This window comes from Neofelis nebulosa, chromosome 11, assembly GCF_028018385.1.
Source record: "Neofelis nebulosa isolate mNeoNeb1 chromosome 11, mNeoNeb1.pri, whole genome shotgun sequence".
Classification (NCBI taxonomy): domain Eukaryota; kingdom Metazoa; phylum Chordata; class Mammalia; order Carnivora; family Felidae; genus Neofelis; species Neofelis nebulosa.
The window spans coordinates 65630565-65649530 of NC_080792.1; the positions used below are offsets into that span (position 1 = coordinate 65630565).

The window sequence follows — 18966 nt, forward strand, 5'->3', positions numbered from 1 at the left end:
TGGGAAGTGCTTCTTCAGGGGTCAGAGGCAGCTCGCACTTGGTAGTTTGGGGGCATGTGCCTACTTAGGGCTGTAGGGGCTGGGTCCTGAGACAATCCATGCTTTTCATGGCAGCCAGAGCTTCAGGAACCCCCATTTCGAAGGTAAAGAAAATGAGGCTCTGCTATTAACTAGGAACGAGGATCTAGAGCCTCTGCGCCACTCTGCCTCCTAGCCAAGGGGAATGTTGAGGGCGAGACGCGGGGGCCAGAAATGAGACAGCAAGCCGGAAGGAGATAGTCGTGCTCCCTCCTAGGCCTCTGTGAGACCGGAACCCTCCACCCGGGATCCCGGGAGCGGCGGACGATCAAGGCCGAGACCCGCGCAAGCAGGGCATGCCGGGAAGTGTGGCCTATCTCCAGGCGGTGTGGGTCGGGCCTGCGGCGGGGCAGTGCAGTCCAGGAAGGGCTGGGGACTAGACGCCGCCCTCACTGGAAGGGGGAACTGGGCGCGCGTACTTGGCGGTAAATGATTCCCAGGGGGTTACACGCTCTCTGCAGGGCCAGTTCCCGGAGGCTGTGCTGGCCCGCGGAGTCAGGAGGAGCGCTAAGCTGGCCGGGAAGCGCGTGCAGGCGGGAGTGCGGCGCCGGCCGGAAGTGTGGTGCGGTTGGCACAGTGCTCGCCGGGAAACGTAGTCCCGCCCGGGGCGGTGGCCTCACGTCCCGCGGACCCAGTGGCCGAGCCGGCGTGGACCCGGGATGGCTGGGCCGGGGGGTTCGGGGGGCCCGATCGGAGCCGGGGCCCTGGCAGGCAGCGCACGGTCCAAGGTAGCTCCGAGCGTGGACTTTGACCACAGCTGCTCGGACAGTGTTGAGTACCTGACACTCAACTTCGGGCCCTTCGAGACAGTGCATCGTTGGCGGCGCCTCCCGCCCTGCGACGAGTTCGTGGGGGCCCGGTACGGCGGAGTTCAGGGGTCTTGGAGTAAGGGGGTGTCTGAGGAGGTCTTGGGCGGGGTCCAGGGACCGAGGCCGGGGCGTGGTGTCCAGGAGCGGGATCTGGTGATGGGGGGTGGGGAGGAAGTGGTGGTGTCCAGGATGATGTCCAGGCCAGGGGAGGGGGTCCTGAGGGAGTCCTGGAGCAGCGTGGCCTGGGGCAGGTACTAGAGTTAAGCTGTGTTTGTGGGTCTGGAGCTGGGGTCCCGGGTGCTCTGCAGTGGGGTGGGGAGTCCAGAGAGTCCCAGGGCAATGTCTTTGGTTCCCATATACCGGGTCTTGGGGTACAGGTGGAATTTAGGGATCTCTATCAATCTTGGCAGTTGAGAGGTGTTACCTAATTTCTGCACCAGCCCGGGTGCTTAGTCTCATTCCTTGGGTGCCCCCAGGAGGGTCCTGGACTCACTGCCACCCACCCATTCTTTCTTTCCAGGCGCAGCAAGCACACAGTGGTGGCCTATAAAGATGCCATTTATGTATTTGGTGGAGACAATGGGTGAGTGAGTATGAACATGAGGGTGTTTGGACCAGGGAGGGAGGAACATGGTGGTTCGGACAGGGTTAGCTAATCACTCCGTCTCACTTTCTCCGTCTTTGAGGTTACCTGGCCTCAAGGTCCTCAGCACAGCATTCAGTGGATAGCACATGCTTGGGACACAGAAATGTTCCTCTTGTTCTGGGTGGACACAACCTTGAAAAACACATCCACCCTGGCAGTCGCTCTCACCAGGCACTTTTCCCTTCACTGAACTTTTTGGGCCTTATCCTCATGCTCACATGGCAGTGTTTGGAGGACACAGTTTTATTTATTTCTCATATTTTCCACTTTTTGGAAAGGTTTTCCCACCTGCCATAAATTCCTGGGAAACAACTTTCCTGACACCGACCTGATGTTTTTGTTGGTGGGCACACCTCCATCCTATGAACTGTTCCCAGTTAAGTTGTGGTTGGTCTCCTTTGGTGAGAGATAATGGCTGAGGTAAACCTTTGGTTTGTGCAGCTGCTTTCTTCTGGTGGTGTTTCCTTAAGACCCATTCCCAGAGGGAAAGAGCTATTTTAGCTCTTATCATGGGCTGGGCCATGTTAAATACTGGGTGTGGGCATAGCAGGCCATGCTTGCAGAGGAAAAAGGGCTCTGATCTGGGCAGGGAAGCCCAATCTGGAGGGGTTGATGACCTGAAAGATAAATAGGAGTGACTCAGGGAAAAGAGGAAGAGGGTTCCAATCGGAGGGATCCGCCTGGGCAATGAATGACCCAGAGGTGGGGGAGTACAGAGTGGCACCAGACCTGGAGTTTGGGCAGGGCATCCCTCCTCCATTAATTCATTTATGTCATCAGGAAAGGCCAGGGATGCTCACCAGGGGTCTGGGAGGTTTGGGAACCTGCTAGATGTGGGGCTGAAGCTTGGTCTCCCGGATAGACCAGGCTCAGTTCAAGTTAGAGCTTTGTGGCTTTGAGCTCAGGCAGGTTTGTTAAGACCACTAATCTGGTCTCCTCCTTTGTATATGGGGTGGCCATATGCCCTGCTCCTGAGGGTCAGTGAGCACAAACCTGTGAAAGACTCAGGACAGGTTTTGCTGTACTGAAGGTGCAGTGTTTGCACATGACCGATTCTGCCCATGAGTCTGTCCCTGCCTCTCAACCACAGGACTTGGCCTGAAGCCCAGAAGGACTGGCCTCTGGTTGGTTCTGCAGCCTTGTTCCTTCAGGACTCCCTCTGCGGGGGCTGACCTGGAGCTAGTAGGGTACAAGGACCCCATGAGGACCTGCAGACTAGGCAGAATGGTTTCCTTGGGCGGGGCCCTGGCTTCTAGCCTGTCTCCCCCACAGCCTGTTTCCCTATGAGCAGCCAGAGGGATCCATTTGAAACGCAAGTCTCAGTGTGTGCCTCCTGAGCACATAATCCTGGGATGGCTCCCCTCTCTCTGAGTAAAAGCCCAAACTGTCCTGGCAGTCTGAGAGGCCCTATACACTTGTGCCTGCCCTGCTCCTCTGCCTTTGTTTTACACTGGGCTACACCACTGCTTTGCTGTGTTCTGATTGAACCAAGCATCCTCCTGCTCAGGCTCTTGTACTGGCTGTTCCCTCCTTCCCAACCCTTCCTGCCTCTCTTCCGAACATACTGTGAGGGAGGCCTTCCTGACTGCCTGGGTCAACTGGACTGTGGCCCTCCCGTCCCCTTCTGCACCTCTTACTGGCTCCATGGTAAGAGTACAGACCACATAGATTACCTCAGAGTTATCTCAAAGCACAAAGATGTTTGTTACCTGTCTCCTCCACTGGGGAGAGACCTGAACCCAGCACCCAAACAATTCAGTAAATGTGTGTCACATGATGGGATGAAATAGGAAAAGGCTCACAGGTGTTCACTGCAGGCTTTATGAGAATCCCCCAAACCAGAAAAGGCCTGATGTCCAGTCCAGGGCAGTGGGTGGGAACATTCCCAGGAGTGTTCTATAGCAGGTAGGGTTGGCATGGTAACTGTGTAGCAATAAGCAGAAATATCTTTGCTATAATGTGGCATTAAGAAACAGGATTTGTCTCACTCTAGTTGCAACTTTGTAAAGATTGAGTACAAAGAAAGATGAGGCTGCCTGGGTGGCTTGGTCCCTTAAGCAACTTTGGCTCAGGTCATGATCTTACAGTGTGTGAGTTCAAGCCCCTCATCTGGCTCTCTGCTGTCAGCACAGAGCCCACTTTGAATTCTCTGTCCCCTCTCTCTCTGCCCCTCCCCCTCCCCTCTTCCACTTGCTCTGCTTGTGCTTGCTCTCTCTCTCAAAAATAAAAATAAACATTTAAAAAAGAAAGAAATAGGGGCACTTGGTGTCTCAGTTGGTTAAGCGTCCAACTTCGGCTCAGGTCATGATCTCACAGTTCTTGGGTTCGAGCTTCATGTCAGGCTCTGTGCTGACAGCTTGGAGCCTAGAGCCTGCTTCAAATTCTGTGTCTCTGGCTCTCTTTGCCCCTCCCCCACTCACACTTTGTCTCTCTCTCTCTCTCTCTCTCTCTCTCTCTCTCTGTCTCTCAAAAATGAATAAACGTTAAAAATTAAAAAAGAAAGAAAGAAAGAAGGAAATAAAGAAGAAAAAAAAAGAAAGAAAGCCTCCTGCAGAATCTGAGAGGGGTAGAGAGAGGGCAAGGAGGGGCAAATGGGAGAGGGGAAAAATTATAGTCACATCTCCGTTTCCCAGCTCCTGGCTTCCAGGCTGCATGGCCTCAGGCAGGCCCTTTATCTCCCAGGCTGCTTCCTCTTTTGTAGAGACAGGTGGAGTGTACAGCCCCCTGGTGCAGATTGAGGGAAGGGTGCAGGGGGTGCCCCATACAGGCCTGGGTGCTGGGCTCCTGTTGGTTGACTCCCTTCTTCCTTCTTACTGACAAGGGCTGGGCAGTAACTTGCAGGTCTTAGTGGGTGGCCAGTGGATTTGTTTTCCATTTTATTGTGCATCTTTAACGTAGTTACACTGGCTTTGCAATAAAGAGGTGGAAGGAATATCAGAGAGGAGGAAAGGGGCCTCCCCTGGGAAGCTCTGCATTGTGGCACAGCCTCCAAGAAAGAGGTGCTGAGACATGGGAGTGGGAGGAGGGGTTCTAGAGCCTGGGGTGAGGTGTGAACCCTCAAGCCAGCTGCTGGGTAGCTGGGATCAGACTTTGGACCCCACCCCAGGCAGGCGGGTCCCTGGCAGCCTGGTACCCGCACCAGCTGGGGAGCTTTCTTTGTGGTCATCACTCTGGTCCCTTGGGAATCAGCTGGATTCCCTAGGGAATCCCTAGCCCTGGTTGGGTCCCCACAACAGTCCCCACCCCCATCCCTGGGCCGCAATGTCCATCTCCTGGGTCCTGGAGAGCAGACCAGAACTGACCCCACTTCTCCCTGGCTGTCTTTTAGGAAGACCATGCTCAACGATCTCCTGCGGTTTGATGTGAAGGATTGCTCCTGGTGTAGGTACGTGGTCTCCGGGCCCCAGGTCCCCCTCTTTCCCCTAGAGGTCCGTAGCACTATGCTGGGCCCTGATTGCCAGTAGAGTCATGCTAGGGAGAGCTAGGGAGAAACTGCAAGGAGACAGCTGTGGTCCTTAGTCTTTCCCTCTCTCTCCTGGGTTTCTTTTCTAGTCCACGACTTGGATTGATTATTCTGAATCCTGTTAGGTAAGGGGATCTGTTTGGTCTGGTTGCTGGTCCTCAAATTCTGCCTCCAGAGAGCCCTTCAGTCACTGGGCCTGTTTCCTGGGCCAGCGGCTGCCCTGGGAGCCAACATGGGTGGGGGTGGGGAACGGCTGCTGGGTCTTTTCAGGACTGACACTGTGGGGCCCGTCTTCTGCCCGGAGACCCCACATGGGTAGTGGGCAATACGAGAGCTCTGGCTTCCTGCCACGGATGGCCCTCGCCCCTGTGCAGCCTTGGGCAAGACATTTGCCCTTTCTGAGCACTGCATATTTGTGCCCATCTCCTCCGGTCCAGCCCTACCCAGGGGGAAGCTCACAGCTGAGGGGGAGAAAGGGATCCCAGGATTAGAAGATACTGGGTGTTCTGAGCTCTACCATCTGCTCGTGCAGGAGCACAGACCCTCTGAGTCCCCTGGGTGCCCCACTCTGCAGGAGCTGTGTGTGCAGCCCTCAGTCCCTAGCAGTCCTCTGGGGAGGGGGGGGGGGTCTCACCACCCCCATTTGATGGAGGAGGATGTCCAGGCCCAGGACCCATACCTGCCAAGCCTGGAAAACCAGGGTGGCATCATTGTGCGCCACCCACCCTCTGCCCAGGAGACCTAGGTAGTGCTGATATTGCCAAAGAAATTTGTTATTGTTCCTCTCACACTTAGTTTTATAATATAACCAATAGTTACAGATTAATGTTTAAAATCACTCTAAAGACTTTACAGTCCTTTACTAATAATTGCTTAAGCATAAAAGTCTGAAAAGGAGCAGCCCCAGGGAAGCAGTATAAATGGGTTTTTAATTCCATAAATAAAATGCATGGACTACCTCTGTGGAACACAGTGCAGCTGTAAGAACACAAGTATAGCTGATTGGAGAGTGGCAGGAAGATCTAGTCACATTTTACTGTTAAGCTGAAAAAGCAGATATTACAACATATCTACCATGTGATTCCATTTTCATAAATTACTCGGAGGCATAAACATGAATAGGAAAGGTGACAGGGAGTGGGAGGGTGGTGGCCTCAAGGTATAAAGGCTAGTTTCTGGCAAAGGGATTATATACAAGTCTTAATTCTGGTTTTGTGTTTTTTCCTTATTGGCAACTTTTATTATACGTTTCTATATAATGACAGAGGTATTACCTACAAAACACAAAAACGAAAGGAATCAGGGAGGTGGCAGGGGCTGCCCTGTGTGGCATGGACTGCACATCTGACCCCTGCTGACACCCACTCTCCGTTTCCCCCCCACCAGGGCCTTCACCACAGGCACCCCACCAGCCCCCCGCTACCACCACTCAGCCGTTGTCTACGGGAGCAGCATGTTTGTATTTGGTGAGCTGCCTCTCCTCTCCTGGGCACTGTGCCCTCTTCTGGGCTCACAGCACCCTTGTCCTGCCCCAGGCCTGGGGCTCACATGCTGTGCATGGCCAACTTCTCTCTGTCCACACCTTGTCTTTCTCTGCTTGAGTCTTGAGTTCCTGCACTGGTTTGGGGGCCTCTCAAGGGCCCCTGTGGCCCTATGTGCCCCTTTCCCTAACTGTCCCAATTTCCCAGGTTTAGAATTGTCTGCCTCTGTGACTGGGCTGGAAGGTGGCTCTCCTCCCTCCTCTGTCACCCCACCAGGGGCAGAGCACAGGGTTCTGCTCATTTATGTGTCCCCAGAGCCTAGCACAGTCAGGCACACAGTAGGTGTTCCCCAAAGTTTATGGAGGGAGTCCCAGAATACATCTTAAGTGAGGCCAGATTCTGCCCCCACCTCCTGGGGTTTAGAGACTCTGAGATGCTGCCTTTGGGTGTGACAGTTTCTCCCTCTCTCTACCCAGGGGGCTACACTGGGGACATTTATTCCAATTCTAACTTGAAGAATAAAAACGACCTCTTTGAATATAAGTTTGCAACTGGCCAGTGGACAGAGTGGAAAATTGAAGGACGGTGAGAGACTTTGCTGAAGCCTTTCAGGGTTGATCCAGTGGCTACCGCATTGGGTCCGTGGTGGCAGCCGGCCTGGGATGTGGCCCCTATAGCATTACAGAAGAAGAGCCTGAGACTCAGAGAGGCCTGAGTTCTGCTCATTCCCAGCTGTGCCTGTTTGAGGCCCTTGCCCTGTTCTTAGATTCTCTTCTTTCAGAGAGCAGAAGGGACCCTGATGTACTGCTGATGGGCGCGTCTCTCCTGTTTTGCAAGCATCCCCCTTTGATATTTTGGTGGTGGCTGGGAGAGGGCTTTACCCTGTGGGCATCTGAATTCCTTATCCCACTGCCCTGCCTCATGAGCTCAGCCTTATGACACCCAGATGGCATCCCAGAGCCCCGGTGTCAGCAAATGTAGGCACAGTGGCCCTGGGGTCCCGGCTGGTGTTATGGGGCCACGAGGTTCAGGTCTGTGCTGGGTGGCCTCGCTCCTCACCCCCTCCCTCATCACACTACAGGTTGCCGGTCGCTAGGTCTGCCCATGGTGCCACGGTATACAGTGACAAACTGTGGATCTTTGCTGGCTATGATGGCAATGCCAGGTAGGTGGTGCCCAGGCCGTGCACCCGGCCCCTGAGCAGCCCTGTAAGTGTACCAAGGCCCAGAGCGGGCCTTCCTGGCATGGGAGGGCTCAGGTGGGGGTTTCTCAAGAGGGTAGCGTTGTGGACAGGAGGGACGGGGTGGGGGGCTGGGGTGCCTGGGTGGCTCAGTCAGTTAAGCATCTGACTTGATTTTGGCTCAGGTCATGATCTCACTGTCAGTACGGAGCCCACTTGGGTTCATCTCTCCCTTTTTCTCTGCTCCTCCCCCACTCATACATGTGTGTGCATGTGCGGTCTTGCCCTCTCAAAATAGATAAACTGAAAACAAAAAGGACTGAGGGGAAGAAGATGGGTAGGATGGAGGTGAGGGGTAACTGAGTGGAGCTCTTGCCCAACCCGACAGAGGTCAGAAGGCCTGGCACCCCTGAGACCCCTCCTGGGGGTGTCTGAGGAGGTGGCAAGCCTGGCCCATTTTTGTGCAGCTATCTGAGGATGTGCTGCATTTTTCTAATTACAAAAGTAGCATGTGATCATTCCCCAAGACTTCAGCATTATAGAAACTCCAAGAGGTGGGGCGCCTGGCTGGCTCAGTCAGAAGAGTATGTGAGTCTCAATCTTGGAGTCATGAGTTCGAGCCCCAGGTTGGGTATGGAAATCACTAAAAAAAAAAAAAATTATTTTGAAACAAACAAACGCTCCAAGGGATGCGATGTTAGTGGTGGTTTCTGCATGTGTTGCCTCTCTGAAGTCCTCTCCGAGCCCCGGGGGTCTGCTGAGTGGGACTGACCCTGCTACACTGGCTAGACGTTGTGCTTAAGACCACGTGTTCCTGTCTGGGCTGGGGGGATACCTAGCAGGGATTCAGTGCATCCCCCCCGGCCCCGACCCTGAAGCCCCCACCTCATGGCTACTCCATAGGCCCCTGATCAGAGTCCTGCGTGATGTGTCCTTCCTCCCTGGAGCCATCTCTCCCGGCCAGGCCCACCCTGCCACCAGCTCCAGCTGTGCAGATGCTGACCCCTCTGTCCTAATGCAGGTTGAATGACATGTGGACCATTGGCCTCCAGGACCGGGAGCTCACATGCTGGGAGGAGGTGAGGGGTTTGGGGGGCTGGGGCAGGCAGGGAAGGCAGGGGCTTGGGGGGCCAGGGTGGGGCCTGTAGGGAGGGGAGGGGCAATGGGGGGGCAGAGGTGGGGCAGGGGAGGGGCTGCTTTGTTCTCTTTGCCAAATCCTAGCCTGTCCTCAGCCTCACCCTCCCTGCTGACTTCCTGCCCAATTCCAGCAGCACTCACCTAGTGACTAAATCCTCTGTGCTTCAAATGGCAGCGTGTCCTGGTGACTGGTGCCACTTAGGTAGAATCCACCCTCATTTGAACACAGCGAGTTCAGCATGCTGTCTGGTGTCCTGCTCCCTGCTGTTTCTGGGCAATCTGTCCATCTGCTCCATTCTTTCCTCTGGAGTTTCTTTCCCCCATGATGATTTTTAGCCCTAGTTGTTAAAAATTGGGCCCATTTAGGTGGATGAGGTGGGGCTTTAAGCTGTTCCATAGAACTTAATCTATGAACCCTCATTCACAGAAGTTTCAAGAATGAAAGTAGTCCCAGTTCAGCAGTGTAAGTAAGTCTCGACCCTGTGAACCCGGTCCCATGAGGGCTCGGGCTGAGCTGCCTTCCCTACCCCAGGTAGCGCAGAGCGGTGAGATCCCGCCATCCTGCTGCAACTTCCCAGTGGCCGTGTGCCGGGACAAGATGTTTGTGTTCTCAGGGCAGAGCGGAGCCAAGATAACCAACAACCTCTTCCAGTTTGAATTTAAGGACAAGACGTGAGTGTTCTGGTGGTGGCACCCACATCTGTGTCTGGAGCTGTCCTCGTGAGCTTCCGACACAGCAGGGCAGGGTACCCTTCCAGAGCAAGGAGGTGCAGGTGCTTTCATACAGACTGTGCAAGCAGGCTCCTTAGGGTGTGGCTACAGCTCAGCAAGATGGGGCTCATCTGGCTTCTCTCTCTGTCCAGCGTGAAGGACGGCTCCTGCCCCGCAGACGGCCTGGTCAGTGTCACCAGTAACAAATGTGGCTGGAATAGATCTCATACGATGGCAGAAGCTTGGAGGGGTGCTCAGGCCCTGAGAGCGTCCAGCCTATGCTGTCCTTGACCAGCCCTTGTGATGGGGACTGAGCCCTGGAGGTGGCACAGACTGGGTCTTGGCTCTGGGAGTGAATGGAGGGGAGGGAACAGGGAGCTTCTGCTGTAAGCCAGGGAGGCTCAGGAGGGGACTTGGAGTTGCCCTGGAGCCCAGCACTGTCCATTCAGAAGGAGGAAGGTCAAGGCATCTGAGGCAGAGGGAATCCCACTGACACCCACCCAGCTCTCCTGTGGCTCTCATGAGGGCAGCCGGGCTTGAGCCAGCCTGCCTCTCCATCCTGGCCTTGGTGCTCACAGCAGTGGGCAGCAAAGAGGGCTCAGCACCAATAGGAACAGACCTGGTGAGGTGAGAGGCATTGGAAGCAGAGGCCAAGAAGGCTCAGATGTGGGGAGGGGTTGAAGGGCAGATATGCAGGCTCTGGATAGGTGGACAAGTGGTTAATCTGGGAAGGGTGCTCAAGGAGGTACAGGTATTGGAGGAGATGCAGGGCCTGAGGACTGTTCAGGGATGTGGGGGCTGAGGAAGGTGCATTGAGGGAGCAGAGGGCTGTGGGTGGGGGACCCAGGCCAGAGACGGGGGGCAGAGCTGTGGCTGGGGGCAGAATGGACAGGGGTAGGAAGAAAACCAGGGGAGGTATGGCCACCAGCACCAGTCCAGGCTGGGTGTTAGGAGATCCCGGGGGCCATTGGCAGCAGAGGAGTCCCACGGGGTAGAGTCAGTGTGGTGCTGCCTTCCTCGGACTGGCCTGCTCCCAGCCCCGACAGCCACCTGCCCAGTGTCATGCCTGTGCCCTTTGCTCCCACACACACAGAGGTGAGAGTGAACACGCCCTGGCCTTTAGGCTGTGCATAGGTGGGCAGATCTTGTGGTGTGGGCATCACATAGGGCCCATTCCCCATGGGGCCACAGAGGGCTGCTGGTGTGAGGCACTTAGCACTGGGGTCCTTACAGAGCACCTCTGCCCTACCCCATTCCCAGATGGGCATTCAGGACCCCTGCCACCTGGAGATGGGCTTTGCCCAGGCAGGTCTCCTGCATGCTGGACAACTTCCCCTCAGCAGGGGCACCTGTCAAGCCCAGCATGTGCCAGGTGCAGGGGTCAGCATGGAGCCAGATGGCATGGCCCACCTGGCCAGGATCTGTTTGGGTTCCAAAGAGGATACGTTGGAAGCTGTTGGGGATTCCTGGGAGGGTAGAGAATGTAGGAGCAGCATTGGGAGGTGGGGTCCTGGTGGCTCCCAGGAGCAAGGACTTGGCTGTGGGGATCATCCCACATGTTGGAGTGGTGGACATATCTCCATTCCCCCAGAGAGCGGAATTGCCTCACCATACAGAGGCTGGCCACCCCTCCTGCCTGCCACTGCTGCCTGGTTTATAGCTGGGAGACAGAAAAGGACTCGGGCAGGACCCCATGGTGGGCTGAGTGGACCTAGGCAGAGCTGGTGCCAGAGCAAAAGGGGATGCCCTGCAGTGCATGCCCTCCCTTGACCCGGCTGGTCTCCCCAGGGGCTTCAGGGCACTTCCCAGCTGGTGCCTGCTGTGGGGAGGCCTCAGAACCCAGGTGGAGGCTGTGGGGGAGCAGGAGCCCCCACTCTGGCACTAGTTTACTGTCATGTGCCCTTAGGTGGACACGCATCCCCACCGAGCACCTACTCCGTGGCTCCCCACCACCCCCGCAGCGGCGCTATGGGCACACCATGGTGGCCTTTGACCGCCACCTCTACGTGTTTGGGGGTGCGGCAGACAACACACTGCCCAATGAGCTGCACTGCTATGATGTGGACTTCCAGACCTGGGAGGTTGTCCAGCCCAGCTCAGACAGTGAGGTGAGTGCTTCCGGGCACAGGTGGCCAGCGTTGCCCAGGCCTGAGGGCTGGGAGGCCTGATTCACCTGCTCCCACCACCCTGCAGCTCCTCACAGCCTCAGAGGGCTCCCAGGGCTCTAGATGGCCAGCAGGAGCAAAGCCCGGATGACTGAGGCCCTCAGCCCTGGACGCCTGCCTTGACCAGACCCTAGGCCCTGGGCCCTTGTTCTCCATCTTGCAGCCTACAGGCTTTTAACATTTCACTTCCCATCATATCTGCATGGTGCTGAGGATGTTCTCCCAGAACGTCCACCCTGACTGCTGCTGGCTCCCCTTCTCAGCCGTGCTGCGAGTGCCCTCATCCTATGGCTCTTCCCCCTCCCAAACCTGTCCCCACAGTGCTCTCACTCTTGAACAGGGTCAGCAGGAGGCTGGTCTGTGGTGCCTTGCCTGGCCCTTGCTGACTGGTCCCATGCCCGCATGTCTCTCCCCTCCAGGTCGGTGGGGCTGAGGTGCCAGAGCGAGCATCTGCTTCTGAGGAGGCGCCTGCCCTGGCCTCTGAGGAGCGGGGTGGCTTCAAGAAGTCCCGAGATGTGTTTGGCCTGGACTTTGGCACCACCACAGCCAAGCCGCCTGCCCCGCCGGCCTCAGAGGTGAGGGTTGGCGCCCTCGCTCCTCTCCATCACTCCCTGATGCCAGTCCTGTGGTCAGCCTCTCTCACAGATAGGGAGACTGAGGCTTAGAGAAGTACTTGTTAGGGTTACTTATCTCCTCCCCTCCCACCTCCACCCAGCTGCCAAGCGGAAGGCTCTTCCACGCAGCTGCTGTGATCTCGGACGCCATGTACATCTTCGGGGGCACCGTGGACAACAACATCCGCAGTGGGGAGATGTACAGGTTCCAGGTGGGGCTCATGGACCGACTGCAGGGGAGCCAGCCAGGGTGGATGGGTCCCAGATGATGGAAACTGAGGCCCCATAGGTAGGGGTGGGACTTGTCCAAGGGGGCCAGAGCCAGGGGTCTAGTGGGATGGCAGCCTTCCTGAGGAGTCTGGAAGACAGGGTGGGGAACTCTAGGCTGAGGGCAGTCTGAGGGACCTCTGTGCAGGGTGGGGTGGGTGGGGCAACATTGGGGGCTCACAGTGGAGCCAGTGGAGGCCGGGGAGCAGGTTTGGGCCAGTGGAGGGAGCTGGGCTGAGCTGGGCTGGGCAGTGTGGCTTAGAGGGGGGCAGAGCCTGGGCCAGTGCTGGCTTCCCTGGGCAACACTGGGTCTCCTCCCGCAGTTCTCTTGTTACCCCAAGTGCACACTGCATGAGGACTACGGGAGGCTGTGGGAGAGCCGCCAGTTCTGCGACGTGGAGTTTGTGTTGGGCGAGGTGAGTGCCTTCCCTATGCCCAGCCTGTCCCCTGTACTGCAGGGTGGAGGCTGTGCCCTGAGGCACTGCTGGCCTCCCCCTTGTGCCTGGAGTCCTAGAGCCCTTACCTGGCTGTCTGGGCCTCCGTCCCAGCCAGGATGAGGGTCCTGTGCTCCCCACCAAGGTGTCATTCTTGCTCCAGAAGGAGGAGTGTGTGCAGGGCCATGTGGCCATTGTCACCGCTCGGAGCCGCTGGCTCCGTAGGAAGATCATGCAGGCGCGGGAACGGCTAGCCCAGGTGAGGTGCTGCCCAGTCCCTCCTGCCAGGACAGTGGCATCTGTGGGGTGCCCCTGAGCTCCCCTTCCTCTCCCTATAGAAGCTGGAGGAGGAGGCAGCCCCTGCTTCCAGGGAGGACCCTGGTGCAGCAGGGGCCCGGCCACCCCTGCTGCATGTGGCCATCCGCGAGGCCGAGGCCCGGCCCTTTGAAGTGCTCATGCAGTTCCTCTACACGGACAAGATCAAGTACCCACGGAAAGGTGCGCTGGGGGTGGGAACAGGGTGGACAGGCGCACAGCCTGAGGCCCGGCAGCCACCACCACTCATGTCCACTGGTATGGTTGAGTTGCCTGATGACCCAGACCCACACTCCTCTGAAAGAAGCCCTGGACCCTGTCCTCCCCTCCACCCTGCCCCGCACCTTCTCCCTCTCTCCATGACTCTGAGGTTCAGGGAGCTCTTGGATGCAGGCCACGTGGAGGATGTGCTGCTCATCATGGATGTCTACAAGTTGGCACTGAGCTTCCAGTTGTGCCGCCTGGAGCAGCTGTGCCGACAGTACATTGAGGCCTCCGTGGACTTGCAGAATGTGCTGGTTGTGTGTGAGAGTGCCACCAGGCTGCAGCTGGGCCAGCTGAAGGTGCGGGCCGGTGTGCATGGCCCACCCCACCTACCACAGGCCCCCGTCCCCCGCTGCCAACACCAACCCCAGGCTGCTGACCCCCGCTGCAAGCCCCCCCGCCCTGCTGCTGCCAACCCGCACCCCAGGCTGCCAACTCTCGCCACAGGGCCCCCATACCCCGTTGTCAAACCCTACCCCAGGCTGCCGACCCCTGTCACAAGCCCCCTGTTCCCTGCCCCGGCCCAAGTCCTCCTGCTCAGGCTGTTGCCCCATCGGCCAAGGCCTGACCCTGCTTGCCTGCTCCGGCTTGTGTGTCCCAGGAGCATTGCCTGAACTTCGTGGTGAAGGAGTCCCACTTCAATCAGGTGATCATGATGAAGGAGTTTGAACGTCTCTCTTCCCCACTGATCGTGGAGATTGTGCGGCGGAAGCAGCAGCCACCTCCCCGTGCTCCCTCAGAGCAGCCCGTGGACATTGGTAGGGATCCAGTCCCCATCCCTGAGGCAGCAGAACGGGATGGTATTCATCCTGGGTGGAGACTTGGGAGCCATGGAAGTACCTGCCAGGCCCTCAGGGTGGGGTGTGGGTACCGGGGGTGCCCAGAGCGCTCCTGGGGCTCCTTCATGGGCAGACAGGGAGGCAGGTCAGGCTCATTGGAAGGAAGAACTCCTGACCTATGGGGCATCCTACCACAGCTGTGTGCCTGAGGGTGGAGAATCTCCTGAGCGCGTTTCCAGAGGTGGGCACGGGTCCCTCTCTAGTGAGGGTACCTGCCCTGACTGACATCAGGTTTGACAGCTCTGTTGGGAGCAGTGTGCTCAGGGTCAGTGACTAGTTGCAAGCTTCTTTTCTAGGCATGCCCACCCTTTGGGGCCTAGTGAGAGGTAAGCTCAGTCCAAAGACTTCAGACATTCCTGGTAGCTCCCTGTGCCCACCTAGTCCGGGAAGGGACATCATAGTCTCCTTCATCCCCTGACTCTCCCTGGGGTCTGTGCTGCATCTGGCCATTGGCCCTGGGTGACACAAAGAGGGACACAGTGCTTGCCAGACCCAGAGGGGGCTCAAGCATAAGGGTAGGGAGGAGGGTTCAGTCGGCTGAGTTGGGGAGATCAGACTCTGGGGGTCGGGCAGGCCTAAGGGCCGTGTTTGGGGCTGAGGGGAGAAGGTAACAGGGCCTGTTAGTGCCTCAAGGGCCAGAGTGAGCCTTCTGGCCTGGGAGATGTTTGTTCAGGGAAGCAGCATGGGCAGATGTCTAGGAAGCAGTGCCTGGGGCCCTGAGGCCCAAATCTGATGGCTGAGTCTGCAGAGGGGCAGGAGGCATCTGCTCGGGGTCCCTCTACACCAACCCCTGCCCTCCCTACCAGGCACATCTCTGATCCAGGACATGAAGGCATACCTGGAGGGGGCAGGTGCAGAGTTCTGTGACATCACTCTGCTGCTGGATGGGCACCCAAGACCGGCCCACAAGGCCATCCTGGCCGCTCGCTCCAGGTGGGTGGGGGTGTGGCTGCAGGGCAGGGCAGGGCAGTCCCGGGCACAGCTTCTGTTTGCCGAGAGCCAGGACTCGAATGCCCCTGTCTGCAGCTACTTTGAGGCCATGTTCCGGTCCTTCATGCCCGAGGACGGGCAGGTGAACATCTCCATCGGGGAGATGGTGCCCAGCAGGCAGGCCTTTGAGTCCATGCTGCGCTACATCTACTACGGCGAGGTCAACATGCCACCCGAGGACTCTCTGCATCCTCCCTGCCATGGGTGCTCCCAGGTCACCTCTGGAGGCCCGAGTCCCCAACTTAGGCAGCTTTGGAGCCTCGTGGGTCAGTTCTGGCCTAGCGATTTCCTGAGGATTTCCTGGTACCTAATACTCTCCCAGCAGTTGGTCAGCAGGCACAGAGAGGTTGGCAGCCGGGAGGGATGGGTGGGTTCTTGACTCTCACAACTGCCCAGAGGAAGTGGTCCTGTGTTATAGGTGAGTAGATCACCGTGGAGTGATTCCTGGTCGTGTCACTTCATGGGGGCCTGCACATGGGTGCAAGATGCCTTTCAGGGCTCTGTGAAGCCACAGTTAGTTCTGCAAATGTGCATATGGGTATTTTCCTGGGAGAGGATTTTGGGTTTTCTTTGGATCTTGAATAGGGCCTTTGACCCCCTAAGTACTTCAGAGTCCGTGTAGAGAGCAAATCAGTGTCCTGCCTGGATTGGAGCCCTTGTGCTGGTCCCTTGGGGTGGGGGTGGGGGGCGGTTTCCTTGTTCTGAGCACACAGGAGGAGGCAGCCACCGTCTCAGGCTTCCTCTGCCCCTGGTGCACGCGGGGCTCCAGCTGCACCCTCCCAGGGGAGATGCACAGGTGGCGGGAGGACGAGTTCCTTTGGCTGGCAGCTCCTTAACCAGCCCCCAGCTACCTGTTTGCGGCTCCCTACTATTACGGTTTCTACAACAACCGGCTGCAGGCGTACTGCAAGCAGAACCTGGAGATGAACGTGACAGTACAGAATGTACTGCAGGTAGCTCGGCGGGTGCTCATGGGCCTTCCTGAACCTGGGTGGGTGGGGGAGGGAGGGGCAGCACCTCAAGGAACCTGCCGTTCCAGATCCTGGAGGCAGCTGACAAGACGCAAGCACTGGACATGAAGCGGCACTGCCTGCACATCATCGTGCACCAGTTCACCAAGGTCAGGGCCCTCCCAGCCCAGCACTCACTGCCAACCCATCTTTAGGACCCACTTCCGCCCGCATTAGCCTTGGCCAGGTGTGGGGGTGGGGGGGTGCGTGGAATCTGCTCATCTCCTGCAGCACTGGTCCCTGGGGTTAGCCAAGCAGAGTACCCACCCACTGGCCATTTGGAGTCAGCCTGTGCCCTGACTTGGTTGAGCTCCTGCGAGACTCTGGAGCCCACTCTGGCCCTCACGGGAATCCGGTTCCATCCTGTTTGGGCCTTTTGGTTGCCTCCTGCAGGTGTCCAAGCTGCCCACACTGCGCTCGCTGAGCCAACAGCTGCTTCTTGACATCATAGACTCCCTGGCCTCCCACATCTCTGACAAGCAGTGTGCAGAGCTAGGAGCTGACATATGAGGCCCCATGTGGTGCTGGCCCACTCGAGAAGAATAACCATGCCTGTTCCTGCCCTGCCCACTGCAGACTATGCTGGCCATGCTCAGGCCTCAGGTGGAGTGGTTGGACCTGCCAGCCGAGGGGCAGGGTGCCCAGAGTCTCCGGAGGGAAAGAGGACATGGGGGGCTCTGGATGCCCCATTTCACTGCTAAGGACAACTCCCACAGGGAGTGATGGTAAAACAGACCCCCTGGGTGGCACCCTCTCCTCAGTTGGAGGTGTGGGTGGGAAGCCAGGGCCCAGCAGTGGGGAGAGCCCATTGTGGAGCTGGTTTGAGGCTGCCCATCCAGCAGGGACTGTGTATGGCTTGTGGGTCTGGCCACTGGATCCTATTGCCCCAAGACCCCTCTGATGTGGGCTACATAGTACCCCCTCACCTTCACTGGGGTTGCTCTAAGGGCCCCTACTGTCATCCAGAGCTTGGGGGTGGACAATAGTAACGGGCAGATGAAATCGGACTCAGGATAATTTTTGTGAAGGGCCCTGATGCCGAACTGGGCCTTAGCTTCCAGAGGGGCTGCAGGATCCCACTCCACTGTGTGCACATGAGTCCCCAGTTGTGCCAGGGAGACGTCAGTGAAAGTGCCCGCCCCCCCAGGTCCCCATCTGTCCCTAAGTATTTATTCTTTGTCATATACATGCCATTAAGACCACAGTAGTGCTACCTATTACACCTCATGGGTACAGGCCCCACGGGTGGACTCTGGCCCTCAGCTGTCCCTGAGCTGGGGATGGATCATGTGGCCCAAGTGCTTGAGACTGGCCAATCCCATCCCGTCTTCTATCCGTGTCAGCAACTCCCAGCCACATCTAGGGGATACCCAGAGATATGGGGTGGCGAGGGGAGAGGGGTTGTGGCAGAAATCCTGAAGTCCCAAGGCCGCCTTGCTCCTGCCTAGGCTGGGAAGCTAAAGGATTGGGCACCATGTCCTTTCCTGCCCCCCAACAGAAGGCCCTGTGTAAGTCCACCCTAATACAACAGGCACTTCTGCCTCCTCTCTGGGAACAAGAACCCCAGGGATCCTTCTGCCCTGGCTGCCAGGAAGCCACGTTGGGGGGAAACAGTCCCCCTTGTCTCCTCCCTCCAGTTGCATCCCCATGCAATGGCACTTGCCACTCCTTGGCCCTTGCTGAAGAGCCCCAGATGGTGCCACGTAGTTGGACAGGGAGCCCTGGTCCCAGGTGGGCATCCTTAGGCAGGAGGAGTCCATCCATAAGGCTGCCGGCAAGCTAGGAAATGGCCTGGCACAAGATGAGCCTTGGTGAACTGCAAACCCTGCTCTACAGTGGACCCTTGTAACTGGTCGTTTGACTTTTTCTTCCAGACATGATATGAATAAATGAAGTTACACACCAAGGACCCTAGAAAGCCAATTTCACAGCATTGTGTGGCACTTTCCAGGACTAGAGAGAATTCAGCTATGCTCTTGGGGATATTGTAGCCACAGTCAGCAGGGAGGTCATGTGTGCAGTTGATCACCCTGCACACTGAACTGTTTGCCACAATCACAGACTCAGGGAAGCCTACTTTCCAGTCAGCTTGAAGAAAAATGGGGACTCCAGTTGAGGCCAGGATTGCTGTCTTCATGCCTGCCTCCAAGTTTCCCCCACCTCTTCTCAGACCTCCGGGGACTAAAGTGTCACTTGCTGGGCCCTTACTACTTGCCAATCATAGTAGCACTAGGTCAGAAATTGCCATCTTTGTCCGTTTTTCAGATGAGCCAGGCCCAGTGTAAGTGGGTGGCTGGTCTGCAGGCTGGGGTTCAGATGTTGTACCCTACTGACTGCTGGGCAGATTAGGCTAGTGGATAAAAGCCATGCAGGTGTTCTTGTAAAGAGACTGACTCTGGCCTGGGTTTCAGAAATGTTTTCAAAGGGACTAGACTACTTCTGTCTGGGCTGTTTCAGGTACCAAGGAGAGGGTGCCTGGCACTGTTGCTGGCCTCTGCTCACACCATCCTGTCCCTCAAAACCCTGTGGGGACTGGAGTTGCATGAGGTGGGGTGGGCAAAAA

The 18966-nt window shown here is 57.3% G+C and overlaps 1 protein-coding gene across 3 annotated transcripts in view; it reads left to right on the top strand.

Annotated features, from left to right (window-relative positions):
* LZTR1 (leucine zipper like post translational regulator 1) overlaps positions 1 to 18309 on the top strand; it is a 20734-nt gene extending 2425 nt beyond the window's left edge. Inside the window, exons 1-21 of one of the 3 annotated variants that reach the window (XM_058692884.1) lie at positions 534 to 937; positions 1408 to 1470; positions 4862 to 4918; positions 6383 to 6462; positions 6954 to 7062; positions 7559 to 7642; positions 8679 to 8736; positions 9327 to 9466; positions 11412 to 11613; positions 12090 to 12245; positions 12386 to 12496; positions 12875 to 12967; positions 13149 to 13244; positions 13324 to 13483; positions 13694 to 13863; positions 14211 to 14322; positions 15210 to 15336; positions 15430 to 15579; positions 16241 to 16346; positions 16433 to 16513; positions 16797 to 18309. In XM_058692884.1, the coding sequence (XP_058548867.1) occupies positions 738 to 937; positions 1408 to 1470; positions 4862 to 4918; positions 6383 to 6462; positions 6954 to 7062; positions 7559 to 7642; positions 8679 to 8736; positions 9327 to 9466; positions 11412 to 11613; positions 12090 to 12245; positions 12386 to 12496; positions 12875 to 12967; positions 13149 to 13244; positions 13324 to 13483; positions 13694 to 13863; positions 14211 to 14322; positions 15210 to 15336; positions 15430 to 15579; positions 16241 to 16346; positions 16433 to 16513; positions 16797 to 16913 (2472 nt within the window). In that variant the 5' untranslated portion in view covers positions 534 to 737 and the 3' untranslated portion in view covers positions 16914 to 18309. Of the gene's footprint in view, positions 1 to 533; positions 938 to 1407; positions 1471 to 4861; positions 4919 to 6382; positions 6463 to 6953; positions 7063 to 7558; positions 7643 to 8678; positions 8737 to 9326; positions 9467 to 11411; positions 11614 to 12089; positions 12246 to 12385; positions 12497 to 12874; positions 12968 to 13148; positions 13245 to 13323; positions 13484 to 13693; positions 13864 to 14165; positions 14323 to 15209; positions 15337 to 15429; positions 15580 to 16240; positions 16347 to 16432; positions 16514 to 16796 lie in introns of those variants that run through there. The other 2 variants (XM_058692883.1, XM_058692885.1) reach the window with 2 other exon arrangements.
* The last annotated feature ends 657 nt before the right edge of the window (positions 18310 to 18966 follow it).